This window comes from Pristis pectinata, chromosome 8 (genome assembly GCF_009764475.1).
Source record: "Pristis pectinata isolate sPriPec2 chromosome 8, sPriPec2.1.pri, whole genome shotgun sequence".
NCBI classification, from domain to species: Eukaryota; Metazoa; Chordata; class Chondrichthyes; order Rhinopristiformes; family Pristidae; genus Pristis; species Pristis pectinata.
In genome coordinates, this window is record NC_067412.1 from 97346409 (window position 1) to 97364156 (window position 17748).

Here is a 17748-nt window from a genome sequence, read left to right on the forward strand (position 1 = left end):
CCATGAATCCATGAACACTACCTCGTTATTCATTTTTTTTCGCAATAGTTATTTTTGTAATTTATAGTCATTTTTATGTCTTTGCACAAACTGCTGCAAAACATCAAATTTCACATCATTTAAGTCAGTGGTAATAAATCTGATTCTGATTCTGATTTTGTTTTAGCTTCTCATTAATGAAACACATGCTAAGATGAAACTCAGAAACATCATAGAGGAAAGATCTCTCACTGATCCTGGCACACAGTGGATCCATTCTAACTGCAGTCAATTAGATGCACACTTCAAGATGCTCTTAGTGAATTATAAACCTTCAAACATCGAAAAAAATGTCAACTACCCTGCCAGCTGTTCACCAACATTGGACTTAAGCTGCTATTTTACGTTATCTTCTCAATCTGGGTTTGTCAATCCTACCACTGAACAACCAGTTTCTAGCACAATGCTGTTAAATCCATGTCCTCCACCCTGTCCTATTAATGTAGAACAGCACCCTACAAATTTTCCTTTGTAGAATTTAATCGGTTTTTAATTTAGATTCAGACAGCAGTGGAAAATGGCTTAAAATGGCATTTTGTGAGTTCCCTGTCAATGAGTACTGGGGAACCAGGTATACTACAGTACTCTTGGCTCCGCTTTGCTGCTTACACAGTGTCAGATCTAGCTGAATACTGTGGTCCCTGAAGTGATGCTTAACACTCAGAACCTGAAGGTGTTGTGTTAAAGCTCGTCTGCAGGGACTTGGGACATAGTTTGAGTGAATGTAGCACCCTCAGAAATGGACGGGAAGTTAAAACTGAGGCACCCTGTCTGCTCTCCTGCACTTGACCTGAGTTTACCCAGTACCAATATCACTAAGAAGAACATTACTTGGTCAATTTCATATTGCTTTTAATGGGATCTCACTGTGTATGAATGAGTTATTGTGCTTCCCACATTACAACAGTGACTGCAATTCAAAATCGGTACATCACTGGATGTGAAGCACTTTGAAGCACCTGAGGTTGGAAAATTCAAGTCTTTCTTTCTTCATGTACCTTAAAATGGTACCTGTGGAATAGCAGTGCCAGAAGGTTTTGTTTTCAACAGAACTGTGAAATATTATTAAGCAGTACTGCAGTAGCACTATAAATAGGTGCTGTCAGTGCTACTAGCTTTACACTATTCCACCGTCAGACCTATCTATCCAGCAAATACTTATTCTTTCAAAATCAGATTTGTGTTGTACTTCTCTTGGTAAGTCAATCATTCCCCTCACTGCTCTAAAACTTGGAAAGGGTAGTTTTGAATTCAATGCACGAATCTATATTTCTCATTAGTCTGGATTAAATATTCTACCCCAGTCACTGGCTGGATGCCCAGAGTAAATCTTAATGTCAATAATGCAAACAAGCCTAATCGTCATTGCAAAAGGCTCATTGCCCCATCTCCTGCCTTTTTGGTACACTTATAGCTATTTCAAAGGACCACCGGATTTAGTTAATGAGATGGCTTTCTTCTCCTTCTCTGTTCTGATTTTGCAAGGTGCTTTTTTTGGAACACTTAAATAAAAGCCAAGAGAAGGATTCACTTTACAGGCATCTGCAGTAAGTTGCGGTGATAACATGCGATGAGGCACGCACGTGCGCGCGCGCGCACACACACACCCTCTATCTCTTTTAACTCTTTGCGAACCACACACGCACACACACACACACATACATGCACACACACATGCACGCACACCTATTTCTTTTTACCCTTTGAGAACCACACATATCACACATATGCACGTGGAAGCATGCACACACACACACACACACACACACACACACACACACACACACACATACACACATGCACACACACCTATCTCTTTTAACTCTTTGAGAACCACAGCTGCAATACTGCACCAAAATAAACCACACAGCAAGATAACAATTCTGTCTGAATTGGGTTATAATCCACATTGAGCAATGCTCGGTGGTGACTCCCTAATACTGCAAGTCATTGAAGCAACAGAACCTGGGATTCTAGCTTGCTGCTTTGTGCTATATTTCATTCATGGCTCCCACTGCAAGCAACACACATTCCCACAGCCAAAAAAATTACAGACCTAAGTCAATCTGTGGAGCTTTTACACAGCTCACAGTGTTTGGTTGAAGAGCAGACTAGAAGAGGAATGAGAGCCAACTGACTTGCCTGCTGTCACTGTTATAAATTATACAGCTGCTCTTCGCTTTACAGAAGGGATACGTTCCTGGAAAACATTTTCCGAGGTTAAATTGTATCAGTCAAAATGGCTAGGCAAAATGTATTATGAAAATTTTGGTACATTACATTCCAAAGCAAGGAGAGTGGTGTGGTATTGAGTATAGCAAATAAAATAGTTTTGTAAATCGATGACCTGGGCTTCAAAGAGTCAATGGTATTAAAGTGAAAATCCATCAATTGAACATTTGTTACTTAAGGAATACATAAAAAGGAGCAATAATACTGAGCAGGGGAAACTCATTTACAAAGGAAGCAAACAGTTTCTTACTTTTCATTGTTCTTACAATATAAAGATACTTTCTTTCTGACAATTTCTACATTTGCAAAATAGTCTCTTTAAAATTCATTTCAATTCTTTAAAAGCCCTTAATTATAATGTGATGTGCTGGGATGCACTGAGATTGTGAAAGCATTGTAGAAGTACAAGATTTGATTTCTCATTAACCAGCTAATCTTTGCACTTCAAATCAAGCAACTGAAATATTTCCCCAAACCTTCTGCAAAACTGGAAAGTAACAACATGTGTTAATACAGAACACTTAAAGCTGCAGAATGTTCCACAGAGCTTCACAGACTAAACCTGACAATGGACCACAACAAAATATTAGAGCAGGTGACTAAAGCCATGGCCACAGTGGTAGATTTTTACAGAAGGAAAATGAGGTAAAGCAGTGAGGAGGTTTAAGCCCAGGACTTCCACAGTTTAAGTGCTTGGCTGCTGAAGGCACAGATGTCAGTGGCGGAGCAATGCAATTAGGAGATGACTAAGAGGCAAGAATTTGAGGAAAGCAGGACCCTCAAACTGTTATGGAGCCAGTGGAAATTTCAGAAATATGAAGGCGAGACTATGAAGGGATTTGAAAATAAGAGTGAGAAATGTGAAATTGAGGTGTTCCTTAACCTGGGGCCAAAGTAGGTCAGCAAGCAAAGATGCAGGTTAGAACATGAGAAGCAGAGTTTTCCATAACCTTAGATGTAAGGGACACCAAGCAGGAGTGTATTGCAATATCCACACCTATAAATGCATGGTTGAGTGTGGAACTGATGCAGGTTGGGGAGAAGGGTGACATTATGGGGGAAATGCATTGCAGTTTTTCACCCAGGCACTTCATTGCTACCATCCAAACCCACCACCTCTACTGCCAAAGGACAAAGGCAGCAGGCACACAGGAGCAACTCTATTTTCAGGTTCTCTTCCAAGTCATATACCTTACTGACATGGGCATATATTTCTTCATCATCACAGCATCCGAATCCTGGAACTCCCGACCCAACACTACTGTGGGGCCACCACTATCACCAGAAGGACTGCAGTGATTCAAGAACATGACTCACTACCACCTTTTCAAGGACAATTAGGGACAGGCAATAAATGCTGGCCTTGCCAGTGACACCCAGATCCCCAGAGATAAATAAGTAAACGAAGGACGTTGGAGGAGGAGGAGGATGTGATCAACTGTCAAAGGAAACAGTCCAAAAAGGAGGAGGAAGGGTGAGTTAACTTTGTCACCATTACCAGGGGTGGCATTCAGAACTCTAATAAGAAGCTGTTATGAAACTGCAACAGGGTCAAAAACCTTTCTGGAGGGATTCAAATAAAAATTTTCAGGAGAGATGAGTGTAAACTTTGGATTCTTACTTCAGGGTTCAAGGACATGGGAAGGAGATTACAATGACAGAGGGGCCAAGGGACATTTCTCGTGAGAAGTGAGATGGAAACAGCAGATTTGAAGAAAAGGCGGACAATATCTGGTGAGAGGTATTGACAATGCCAACTAACCATGCAGCTAGGAAAGAAATGTTGTCGGTCGAGCACTTCAGTGAGATTACGGTCAAGTGAGGAGGATGTGGCTCTGAAGGACAGGATGAATTCCGTGATGGCATGAGGGGATCTAGGAGAGAAACTAGAAGAAAAAGGGGAAGTTCAGAGCTAAGCAGGGGGGGGTTAGGATTCATCAAAGATTTGGGCCAGTGGGCTAAGGGAAAGGAAGAGCCCAACGGAAGTAGCTGACTAATGGCAGCGCTATCAAAGCAAATCATAGTCTTTACACAAAATCTGAAATAAGTACAAAGGATTCCATTCCGAGCAGATTCACATAAAATTATAACACCAAGATACAATAGTTCTCACTATGCTATAAAACTAGTGATCACTTAGAAAAGATTAATCTCAAGGTCAAGAGCTCCTCTAATAAGCAATTAAAAGCTTCAGTTAAACCTCAGAAATGATCAAGGCATTTTTAAAAGTTAATAATGACATAAATCCTTAGAAACAAACAAACAAATGCGTTCTAATTGCATTGCAGTTTTGGGGAGTTTGCGAAGCAAAAGCTGGGTGTGATTTTATCAACATTAACAGATCGACATCATAACATTTCAAAGGCACTTCTTCAACATACAATGTCTTGATTTGTCCTGAAGCTGTAAATGATGTTACAGAAACACAAATTCTCTTTTCACATTTTAAATAAACTTAACTGGATTATTAATATCTCATTTGCTAGGTCTAGTCACTTGGGATTTTTTAAGCAAAAATCTTAATATTTAAACTGTTTACTTTTAATGAAAATGTCCTCATGTCTTATTCTGGACACACCAGACTCTGAGTGTAGATTATTTGGAGCAGATAACATTATGCTCCAAGATATCCATGAATAAAAACAGTAACTAAGACTATTACATACAAATAATTAATAATGCATGAATATGTTTCCAAATTCCTCAAACTATTAATAAAAAATTGCATTCATGTGGAATATCACATTGAATAGACACTTTTAATTGGAAATTGTTGAAAATTGTTAACGTATCTTTTTCTGGTATGCCTAGTCGATACTTCTGCATTTTGACTATTGTATGGAAACTTACTTAAATGCTGGTAAATCAGGATCACGTGGCTCAGTACTCCAGATCATAAACCAGTCAGCCAAGTGACTAAAAAGCTTTTGCTCATTTAATTGTTAAAAAAGCAGTCAGTCCTATTGATTTTACTTTTCTAACACGGCTTGTGGCAATTATGAGGGATGTGATGGTCTTTCAGTTACAAAGTGAAAGAGGTGATCTCTTGCTGTTACCAGTAGCCAATGGGATTTAAAAAAAACTAATGGAAAAATGCAAGTCCTTGGCTAGCTAATTACAATATTATTATGAGTATATTAACATAAATTGCTCCTTGGCAGTGGTGGACATTACTCAAGAAATGAACAGCGGTATCTGGAAGGACAAGCAGCGCAGACACCTGTGAAAACCATGACCTGCAGAAACACCTCCCAATCACACACCATGCTGGTGTGAAGATATATCACTGTTCCTTTATCATCACTGGGTCCAAACCCCTTCCCAATAGCACTGAGGGAGCACCTGCATCACACAGACTAGCTCACCACCACCTTCTCAAGGGCAGCTGGGGGTGGGCAAGTAATGCTGGCATTCCCAATGATGCCCAAATCCAAATAAATGAATAAATCATTTAACCCATGTGCTGACACCAAATCTTTACTGTTTTGACCTATGATTTCAAATATCTCTTTTGTTGGAACAGATGAAAATATTCAAATGAGTCAGATGGTCCATTCATAACACAAAAAAAAACAGTTTTTAATATACAAACCCAACACACCAATCTAACTCACATTTGTTGTATTTTAATACGATATATGTACAATCACTTGGAAACACTCAGCTCCCAAGATACAACGCTGAAGAGAGGCAAGAGATTTTGCAGTGCAAATGCACCCCCAAACATCAAAAGGGAAATGTCCAGCAACTTGAGTGGGGAGAATGACCAATGTCTTCAGTCAAAACTTGCCCCCTTTGTTGCTATATATATTCTACATATATAGCTCACTATCTTTTTTAAAGTCAGGTCTTTGGAAACTTTAAACATGGTACTTACACAATATGATCGAATGGTTAACTTCAATAATGAACTAAAATCAAGAAAATGATTTTGTGTGTGTGTGTGTGTGTGTGTGTGTGTGTGTGTGTGTGTGTGTGTGTGTGTGTGTGTGTGTGTGTGTGTGTGTGTGTGTGTGTGTGTGTGTGTGTGTGTGTGTGTGGCAATTATGAAATCAGCATAGCAACTGAAGCCACGTCCAAGTACTGGTTTCCTGGAACAGCGAATTCAGTGCGATTTTGGAGAAATGGTGTTGGTTTTGAAGCTCACCAGTGTGATGAATCGGGTGAAGTTACTGGGGAATAAGTCTTGTTAGAATAACGCATCCTGTACGTGTTTGTCTAGTAGTTAAGTCTATTTCTCATTGTCCTACAGTTGGCTGATGACAGTTTGCTTAGCCAACACCTCGAGGTAGTCTGGTTCTGTGTGGGGTTTCCCTTGGAGGGAAAGGTTGTCGCTTTTCGCCGGCTGTTTCCTCGGGGTCCCGTACAGAACCGTTTTATTTAGCCTGTCCTGTTCCCGGGCTCCTTGGGACGTGTTGGCGAGCTGGCGCTTGGGCAAGGTGCAGAAGGTGTAGTGGGTGGTCAGACCGCTGGGCAGCACCTTCCGCCGTTCGCCCAGGTTCTGGTACAGAGACTCGGAATGTCGGGACGGTTGCTGCCCAAGTAATTCCACCGTGCTAATGGAGTAAGGCGCGCTGCCCAAAGGGTGAGACTTCTTCGCTTGTAGACCGCTGAAGCTGAGGTCGGGCAGGTCTCGGTAGTAGCCACCCTGTTCTCCTTCTCGTTGGATGTAGATGGGGTTCTTGCACATTTGGCCCACGGGGTGAGGGATGTAATTGTACACATGTGCCTCTGTCTTCTCCCCGGGCTCTGCGCCGTACGATCCGCACTGCAGCTGGTAGGAATTGAGGTCCAAGTTATTGGGGGTGCCGCTCTGAGCACTTGCGCCGTTTTTACGCCGCTTCAACACGAAGACGAACAACCCGGCCCCGAAACAGACGCTGAGGATGAAGACCACCAGTAAACCCAAGATCAGGACGGAGAGTGGGACGGGGCTAGACTGAGCCGTGCCGGGACTGGGAGGCTCGCCGTCGCCCTGCAGGACATTGGGGTCGCGGGTGGTGTGAAGGGGCAACTCCGAGCAGATCTCCTGGTTCCTGAGGGATCTCAGCACCTGGCCGGCGAACTTCGCGGGGGAGTCGCAAGCCACTTCGTTGACCACCACCCCGGTCCGTGACTGCTCCAACCAAGTCTTCAGAGCCAGAATGGGACAACCGCATTCCCAGGGGTTCTCCTGGAGATCGATCTGCACGGCGGTGGACAACTGGTCCAAGACCCCTCTCACTGGCAGGTGCGGGAAATAGTTATTCCTCAGGTTCAGCCTCGTTAGGTTGGTACCAGCGAACACACCGGAGGGTAAGGTCCGCAGGAGGTTATTGTTGAGGTAGAGCAAACTCAGCCTACCCATGGAGTGGAAGGTGCGCTCCAGGACCTCCTTGATGACATTGGACTCCAGGTACAAATACTGCAACCTCTGAAGCCCCACGAAGAGAGCGGGCGACAGCCTTTCGATGTGGTTCCCGTTGAGGTAGAGCCGGCGGAGGTTGCTGAGGTTGCGAAAGGCGCCGTCCTGGATGACTGATATCCGATTGTTCCCCAAGTGCAGTAGCTCCAGAGCGCCGTACTCCCCGAAGTCACTCACCTGCACCAGGTGCAACAGGTTCCCGGTGAGGTAAAGTTTCTTTGGGTTTGGAGGTCTGGGTTGGAGATCAGTGATGTTTCTGATTCTCCTCTCGTGACAGTGCACGTTCAGCCCCTTGTCCGAATTTTGGAGGGTGCACGAACAGATGGCGGGGCAAATAGCCGGTAAGGGTGACCTGGTCTGGTAGACCATAATGGGGCCGAATATCTGCCGGGCGTTGGGGGTTGGAGTGGCCCGGGCGCGGCTCTTGGGCTGCCGCTGAGCCTTGCCCCCTCTCAGGGTGGGTTTGGCCGGGCTCAGGGCCGACCCAGCAGTGGGGGACAGGTGGGAGCCCACCAGGGAGGGGCGCAGGATCCTCAGGCTGGAGTCGACGGCGCTCTTGCGGGGACACAGGTCCTGCTTGTTCAAGTGGGCGACGTCCCTCCCGTGGAGCCTGAAGGGGGTCTCGCACACCATCTCGCCCACGAAGAAGGAGATTGTATCCAGCCAGGCCTTCAGGGGGACCAGGTCACACGTACAGTTCCAAGGGTTCTCTTCCAGCTGGATCTCCACAATGCCCCCAATGTGTTCCAGAACCCCGGCGAAGGGCAGCTTCTTTAACCGGTTCCCCCTCAGGTCGAGGTGAGTCAACAGCACGAAGCGGAAGATGTTGTTCGGGAGACTGGGCAGCAGGTTATCGTTCAAAATGAGCACCTTCAGTTTGTTGAGCTTGCTGAACGTGCCCGGTTCGATGATGCTGATGTAGTTGTAATCTGCCTGCAGGTACTCCAAGCTCTCCAAGCCCAGGAAGGTCTCCTCTCTCAGCACCTCCAGCTTGTTGTTGTTTAAGTGCAACCTCTTGAGCGTGGCCAATCCTTGGAAGGCGCCGTTCCGGATCTCCTGCAGCCCGTTGCTGCTCAGGTGCAGTGTCACCGTGTTGGTAAAATTGATGAAGCCTTTGGGAGGGAGCTTGCTCAGGGAATTCCCGTTGAGGAAGAGCTGGTAGAACCGATTCTGTGGCGGCTGGAGCGAGCTAACCTTGGTGAAACCTTTGTTCTCGCAATTAATATTCAACATCGTTTCCTTCTCCTCGCACGCACATCGGTGCTTGCAAATGTCTTTGGCACTTTTACGGTTCTCTGACGGGGTCTTGGAGAAGCCAGTCACTGCAAACACACTCATTACCAGGACGGAGCGGAACATCTTCAGATCACCGCCTCCCACCCGTGTTTGGGGCGAGCAAAGTTCCAGGACACCTTAAATCTTAAATTCAAAAAGAGAAAAACACGCTTATAGTCAAGGCTGCAATAACTCCAGCTTGCAGAGGGATACAGGGAGCCTTTCCCGCTTCCTCCAAACGATCTTGCATGTTAATACAAGAAACAACTGCACATCTTAACGTCTACATTCCCGTGTCTCCGGTTACCGTCTCACCTCATACCGGGCGCAGTTGTTTAACGCTCCGCAGTTGCCTCTCAATGCAGGGGAAAGACACACTATCGAGGCGCTCTTATTCCTTCCTGCTCGGAGCCTCTGCTGAGGTTTCACCGGCCTCTGTCACTACCCCGGTGCCAGCTTCCACAAGCTCGGTCTGGCAGCGAGCGACGCCCCGCTTTGCGTCTCCCTGAACAGTTTTGAGTTTGCCTGCAGAATGAAGCCGGGCAAAATGCTGGGAGCGGATCGCTCTCTGTCGGTGGAGAGTTTGCGCTTAAACCTCCCCCTTCAATCGCCTGCCAGTGGTCACGTCATGCACGCTGAAACCTCCCCGCCGTCCCATTAACTCTGAAAAGGGCGAAGCGAGGTGCAATTTCACGCACCGGACGCCCTTGGCTCCCGGAATAAAACGGGGAGCGCAGCCTTTCCACGCCGGGGCAGACCGTCTGCACCCCGGGGAACAGTGCGCCCCGCTTGGAGTCGGGGGGTACGGCTCATTACTCCCCAGAAAGGGCGGGGGGGGGGGTATAACCGAGGGAAAGGGATTTCAGTCTCTTCTGGAGGGGTATGTGGAGGGAGTGTGTGTGCAATGTCTGCAGGGCGAGGCCGGTGCCCAGGATCTACGAGGAGGTCCAGGAGGGGAGTCTTGTAACTCCAGAGGTCTCCTGGTATCTGCAGGTGGAGGTCAGGGTGTCCAAGGAAGGTCCTGGAAGTGCGGGGGGAGTCCGAGATCTACAGAAGGGCAGTGAAGTATCTACAGGGGGGAGAGCCCAGACAGAGGGGCAGTGAAATATCTACAGGGGGGAGAGCCCAGTCTCCACAAGGGGGTATCTAGTATCTACAGAGGGGCATCCTGTAACCGTGGAGGTGGTCCAATATCTACATGAGAGTTTCTGCTATATACGGGGGTGGGGGGGGGGGGGCGCGGTGTCCAGGATGCCGTACAGGGGGTTTGGAGACGCAAGAAATTGCAGGTGCTGGAATCGAGAGCAACACACAAAAAGCCAGAGGGACATTTCAGGTCTAAACCATTTCTCCCCCATAGACGCTACCTGACCCGCTGAGTTCCTCCAGCGCCTTGTGTGCTGTGCAGGATGATACACAGTGGGGTATCCAGGACGTACAGCGGGAGAATTTCAATCTCTTCTGGTGGGGATGTCCAACATCTACCGGAAGAGTTCAATATCCACACCAGAATGAGTCTAGAATCCCAGGTGGTAGGAAGGAGTGTCCGTGTCTACAGAGAATAGTCCAGTATTCACAGCGTGAGGTAGTGTCCAGTATTTACAGAGGAGGGAGTCCCATTTCTACACAGAGCAGGGGTCCAATATCTACAGGAGGGGTCCAGTATCCATATCAGAATCAGAATCAGGTTTACTATCACTGACATATGTCGTGAGATTTGTTGTTTTGTGGCAGCAGTACAGTGCAAGACATAAAAATTACTATAAGTTACAAAAAAAAATGAATAAATAGTGCAAAGGAGGAATAACGAGGTAGTGTTCACGGGTTCATGGACCGTTCAGAAATCTGATGGTGGAGGGGAAGAAGCTGTTTCTGAATCATTGAGTGTGGGTCTTCAGGCTCCTGTACCTCCTCGCCGATGGTAGTAACAAGAAGAGGGCATGTCCCGGCTGGTGAGGGTCCTTAGTGATGGATGCCACCTTATTGAGGCACCGCCTCTTGAAGATGTCCTCCATAGTGGGGAGGGTTGTGCCCGTGATGGAGTTGGCTGAGTCTACAACCCTCTGCAGCCTACTTTAATCCTGCTCATTGGAGCCTCCATACCAGGCGGTGATGCAACCAGTCAGAATGCTCTCCACCGTACATCTGTAGAAACTTGCAAGAGTCTTTGGTGAAATACCAAATCTCCTCAAACTCCTAATGAAGTAGAGCCGCTGGCATGCCTTCTTCATGATTGCATCAATGTGTTGCGGCCCAAGATAGATCCTCTGAGATGTTGATGCCCAGGAACTAGAAGCTGCTCACCCTTTCTACCACTGACCCCTCATAGAATGAGACCAGTGTTTACAAGGAAAGGGTAGGGAGTTCAGTTCTTCTTTATGAGGGAGTGGATCATCTGCAGTGGAGTCCTTACATACAAGGGTGTGTTAGCTTTCACCCTGCATTGGTATTTAGTACAGTATGTACTCTATAATGACACATGGTATCAGAGAGGCTGTCAACTTTAAAGATAACTACCTTGTCAACCCTCTCGTCAGTGGATTGTCCGAGCGATAAGGTTGTCAATGCTCAGCATTTTGGTGAAGGTGAAACCATGGCTACAGATTTGGCATCAGCCAATCATTTATTGGCCCAGATCAAGTTGGCCTGAAGGGAAATGCCTTCATTCAGCTTCCCCCAGGAAAGTAAGTGCCTACCTTAATCAGTCCCACTGCGAGTCTGGGATGAGTTGAGTGACAGCTGTCAGAACATCCATCACCCCGCTGCATTGCAGACTCCCCATGGAGGATTCCTCATCTCCCCTCTACAAATGAATAAATCTATGTCCTCTGGTGTTTGATGTATCTTCTCATGATAATAGGTCCTTGCTATTTACTCAATCTAGGTCACTCATAATTTTTTACTCCTTAATTATATCTTCGCACTGTCTTGTCTGGCTTAAAGAAAACAATTCCAGTCTATCCAATCCACGCACGGTACGGTAGGAAGTTGTGGGCATGCTATGTTGACGCCGGAAACGTGGCGACACTTGCGGGCTGCCCCCCGATCACTACGAAAAATATGTATTTCACTGTGTGTTTTGATGTACAAGTGACTAATAAAGATATCTTATCTTCCTCAAAGGAAAGTGGTGGACCCAGGACATGATCGGACTGAGAAATGTGCCTCTGTGGTCATCCGCCAACCAGGCCTGGAATCCACCTTCATTAGGAAATTGAATCTGGGCTCGGAGATAAGGAAAATAGAGTTATGTTGTGTTGTGTGGTTCACTTTATTTCATTGATTTTAATTATTTATTCAAGTTTTAATGAGTTTCCAACAGATTTTAGTTTTCATTTTGTTTGACAAAATTAATCAGTTTTATTTCTATGGTAATTTCAAGTGATTTCAGTAGTTTTTTAGCTGTCTCAGTATATTTGTTACAAGCCCTCACAGTTTGACAGGAGGTCAGGATTACCCCAACCTTGCCTCCCACCTAGCAGAGCTTTCTGGGGGCAGCACCTCAATGAGGCTTGGTCACCACTAAAGCCTTGTTACTGGGCTTGAGTGGTTGATTGGGACTAGCTGGGTGGGCACTGTGGTGGGCATGGACTCGTTGGACTGAAGGGCTTGTATCCGTGCTGTATTACTCTATGACTCCAGATGCTGGAAATCTGGACCAACACACAAAATGCTGGAGGAACTCAGCGGGTCAGGGAAATGGACAGTTGACGTTTCGGGTCGAGACCCTTCATCAGGACTGGAAAGAAAGAGGAGAGATCCCCTCCAGCTGGTGGGTGATAGGTGAACACAAGTGAGAGGGGAGGATCGGCAGATTGGAGAGGGGTGGAGAGTGGGATTGATGAAAGAAGCTGGGAGGTGATAGGTGGAAGCGACAAAGGGCTGAAGAAGATAGAATCTGATAGGAGTGGACGGTGGACCATAGAATGAAGGGAAGGAGGTGAGGAGGGGAACCGGAGGGAGGTAGGTGTGGGTGAGAGGCAGATGGAGAGGGCAGGAGAGGGAAAAGAGAAGGGGTATAGGGCCGGTGGGATGAGGGAAAACAAACAGGAGGACAGGGGGGAGTGGTTGGAGACGCTGGAGACATCGATGTTCATCCCATCAGGATGGAGACCACCAAGGTGGAATATGCAGCGCTGTTCCTCTAATCTGCATCTGGCCTCAACTTGGCAGGAGAGGAGGCCATGGACAGACATGAGAGGGAATGGGAAGTGGAATTACAATGGCTGGCCACCAGGAGATCCCGGCTGTTATGGCAGATGGAGTGAAGGTGCTCGATGAATTGAATTCTCCTCTTTACTACCTTACTCCAAGATCAAGGGGGCCAGGGCAACTTGACCAACACATGCGTACCAGGTTAGTGTGGGCACAGGAAGAGGGCAAGGGTGTTAGTATTGGAATGGGTTTATTATTGTCACTTGTACTGAGGTAGAGTGAAAAACTTGTCTTGCATACTGATCGTACAGGTCAATTCATTACACAGTGCACTGAGCTAGTACAGGGTAAAAACAATAACAGAATACAGAGTAAAGTGTCACAGCTACGGAGGAAGTGCATTGCAGGTAGATGATAAGGTGGAATGCCAAAACAAGGTGAGTTGTGAGGTGAAGAGTCCATCTCATCGTATAAGGGAACCATTCAATAGTCTTATCACAGTGGGATAGAAGCTGTCCTTGAGCCTGGTGGTATGTGCCCTCAGGCTCCTATACCTTTTGCCTGATGGGAGAGGAGAGAAGACCTTTGCTCATTGCAGCCAAGAAGTTCTATTTTAACTTCATCAGTCCACAGGACTTGTTTCCAAAGTGCATCAGGCTTGTTCAGATGTTCTTTGCAAACTTCTGACGTTGAATTTTGTGGTGAGGACGCAGGAAAGTTTGGAGATAAAAGGGTGCAGAATTTCATGAAAAGAGCACCTCTCCAACTGTTAAGCATGGGGGTGGATCAATCATGATTTGGGCTTGTGTTGTAACCAGTGGCACGGGAAACATTTTACTGGTAGAAGGAAGAATGAATTCAATTAAATACCAGCAAATTCTGGAAGCAAACATCACACCGTCTGTAAAAGAGCTGAAGATGAAAAGAGGATGGCTTCTACAACAGGATAACGATCCTAAACACACCTCAAAATCCGCAATGAACTACCTCAAGAGGCACAAGCTAAAGGTTTTGCCATGGCCTTCACAGTCCCCCAACCTAAACATCATCGAAAATCTGTGGATAGACTTCAAAAGAGCAGTGCATGCAAGCCGGCTCAAGAATATCACAGAACTAGAAACCTTTTGCAAGGAAGAATGGGTGAAAATCCCCCAAACAATAATTGAAAGACTCTTAGCTGGCTACAGAAAGCATTTACAAGCTGTGATACTTGACAAAGTGGGTGTTACTAAGTACTGACCATGCAGGGTGTCCAAACTTTTGCTTCGGGCTCTTTTCCTTTTTCGTTATTTTGAAACTGTAAAAGATGGAAATAAAAATAATCTTGCTTAAACTATTAAAGAAATGTGTCATCTTTAACTTTATGCCTTTTGGAAATCAGGCCATCTTTTACTCGCTTAGCTATTCACAGTAACAGAAATTTTGACCAGGGGTGCCCAAACTTTTGCATGCCACTGTATCACTCTCCATTTTGAATAATGTCAATGACTGAGCCTCCACAATCCTCTGGAGTAGATCATTTGAACTATTCACCACCGTCTATGTCAAGAAATTTCTCCTCCTTTAAATGGCTTGCCCTTTATTCTGAGACTGACCCCAGTTTTAGACTCCTCAGTCGATGGAAACATCGCTGCATTCACTCTGACAAGGCCTGTAAGAATACTTTGTGTTTCAACATTATCACCTCTCATTTTTCCAGAGATTACAGAACTAGTCTACTCAATCTCTTCTTGTATGGCAAGACCATAAGACATAGGAGCAGAATTAGGCCATTTGGCCCTTCGAGTCTGCTCCGCCATTCGATCATGGCTGATTATTTTTTCCTTTCCTGCCTTCTCCCTGTAACCTTTGACACCCTTACTAATCAAGAACCAATCAACCCCCATTTTAAATACACCCAATGACTTGACCTCCACTGCCGTCTATGGCAATGAATTCCACAGATTCACCACCCTCCAGCTGAAGAAATTCCTCCTCATCTCAGTTCTAAAGGGACATTATTCTATTCTGAGGCTGTGCCCTCTGGTCCTAGACTCTCCCACTACTAGAAACATCCTATTCACGTCCACTCTATCTGGGCCTTCCAATATTTCAATGACATCCCCCCTCATCCTTCCGAACTCCAGTGAGTACAGTCCCAGAGCCATCAAATGCTCCTTATGCTTTAACCCTTTCATTCCATGGATCATTCTCGTAAAGATGAAAAACACGATGATGCTGGAGGAACACAGCAGAACAAGTAACATCCGTGGAGAAAAGCAGGCGGTCAATGTTTTGGGTTAGGACCCTTCTTCAGGACTGAAGATAGGAAAAGGGGAAGCCCAATATATAGGAGGGAAAAGCAGAGCAGTGATAGGTGGACAAAAGAGGGGAGGAGGGGTTGGCACAAGATGGCGATAGGTAGAAAAAAGAAAGATAGGCTAGGAAAGGGAAGAAAAGTATGGTGGTGGAGGAGGGTTGTGGGGAAGTGGGTTGGGGATTACTTAAAGTGGGAGAATTCAATGTTCATACCGTTGACCTGAAACATTGACCACCTGCTTTTCTCCACAGATGCTGCCTGGCCTGCTGAGTTCCTCCAGCGTCATTGTGTTTTTCTTCAAGATTTCAGCATCTGCAATCCTTTGTTTCTCATTCATGTAAACCTCCTCTGGACCCTCTCCAACGCCAGCACATCTTTCCTTCGATATGGGGCCCAAAACTGCTCACAATACTCCAAATGTGGTCTAACCAGCGCCTTATAAAGTCTCAGCATTACATCCTTGCTTTTATATTCTAGTCCTCTCAAAATGAATGCTGACATTGCATTTGCCTTCCTTACTACTGATTCAACCTGCAAGTTAGCCTTTCAGGAATCCTGTACTAGGACTCCCAAGTCCCTTTACACTTCTGAATTCTCTCCCCATTTAGAAAATAGTCTCCACCTTTATTCCTTCTACCAAAGTGCATGAGCATACACTTCCCTACGCTATATTCCATCTGCCACTTCTTTGTTCATTCTCCCAACTTGTCCAAGTCCTTCTGCAGGCTCGCTGCTTCCTCAACACTACCTGTCCCTCCACCTATCTTCGTATCATCTGCAAATTTGGCCACAAATCTATCACCCTCAAACTCATCCAGTGAATCTTTGCCGCATTCCTTCCATGACAAATGCATCCTTTTTTTGGTAACAAAACCAAAAATGTACATTGTGTTCCAGGTATGGCCTCACCAAGGCTATACATCATTCTAATAAAAGATCTTTCCTCTTGTATTTACATTCTTTTGCATAAAGCCAATGCACCATTCCTGATTCACCTCCATGCTAGATTTCAGTAAGCTGTCAGTTGAAGGGCCTGTTCTTTTGCTGTACTGTTCAATGTTCCATGTACAACACCACCCAGATCTTTGTGAACATCTATAAAATACCAAATCTTTCACCTTTAAAAATTGCTCTGTTTCTGCTTTGTGCACTAAAGTAGATAACCTCACATTTTCTAAATTACATTCCCTCTGCCATGTTCTCACCCACTTACTTGGCTGGTCTGAATCCTCTTGAAACCTCTTTGCATCCTCCTCCCTCCTCACAATCCCACCTGCGTTGTATCATCAGCAAACTTGGAAATATTACATTTGGTCTCCTCAGCCAAATTATTAATAGAGATTGTAGCTAGTTACATCGAGCACCCATCCCTGTGGTACCCTATTAGTCACAGCCTGCCCACGTGAGTAAGATCTGTTTATTTCCCCTTGTTTCTTCTTGCCTAACCAATTCTTGCTATTTCCAAATCCACGTGCTCTATCCTTTTCACCAACCTCCGGTCAGTAGTAAAAATCATTTGAAAATCTAAATGCTCACATCTACTGGTTTGTCCCATACCTATTCTGCCAGTCATCTCCTCAGAGGAACTCCAGTAGATTAGTCTAACGTGATAGAGACACAAGAGACTGCAGATGCTGGAATCTGGAGCAACACACTATCTGCTGGAGGAAACCACAGATGTTACTCGACCCGCTGAGTTCTTCCAGCAGATTGTTTGTTAGACTAACGTGTTGCTGATTTTGCTCAGCCCTTGATTCTGTTTTCAGTGTTCTGTTATTACTTCTCTCATTGTAGATTCCAGCTGAAGTCAGACTAAGAGGTCCCCATTTCTCTCTCCATCCTGTATTCAACAGTTGGGTCACTTGCTATCTTTCCAGGATGTGTAGAATGTTAAAAAAAATAACTACTGCATTCATTACCTCTTGAGCCATTCCTAAAACTTAGGAATTATATCATCGGGTCATTAGAGTTTATGAATTTTCAATCATAGTTGTAGAATCATAGAGCAATACAGCACAGAAACAGGCCCTTCGGCCTAACTGCTCCATGCTGACCAAGGTGCCTATCTAAGCTAGTCCCATTTGCCTGCATTTGGCCCATAGCCCTCTAAACCTTTCCTATCCATGTACTTAGACAAATGTCTTTTAAGTGTTGTTATTGCACCTGCCTCAACTACACGGATGTATTACACAGTGTCACAAATGTCTTGAGCAATGATTTTTCACTAACACACATTTCCCTCAGCTCCTCATTCTCACCAGGCCCTTGGCTCCCCAGTACTTCTGAAAGGATTTTTGTGTCTTCTTCCGTGGAGTCGGTCACTACCCTACCCATGGATCACCTC

The 17748-nt window shown here is 45.5% G+C and overlaps 1 protein-coding gene across 1 annotated transcript; it reads right to left on the reverse strand.

Annotated features, from left to right (window-relative positions):
* Positions 1 to 5877: 5877 nt before the first annotated feature.
* Positions 5878 to 9509, reverse strand: slitrk2 (SLIT and NTRK-like family, member 2). Its single transcript, XM_052021412.1, has 2 exons — positions 9266 to 9509; positions 5878 to 9094 (listed from the first exon to the last, which is right to left on the reverse strand). Exon 2 carries the CDS (start codon positions 9032 to 9034, stop codon positions 6518 to 6520), a length of 2517 nt encoding a protein of 838 aa, XP_051877372.1. The 5' UTR covers positions 9035 to 9094; positions 9266 to 9509; the 3' UTR covers positions 5878 to 6517.
* Positions 9510 to 17748: the final 8239 nt, after the last annotated feature.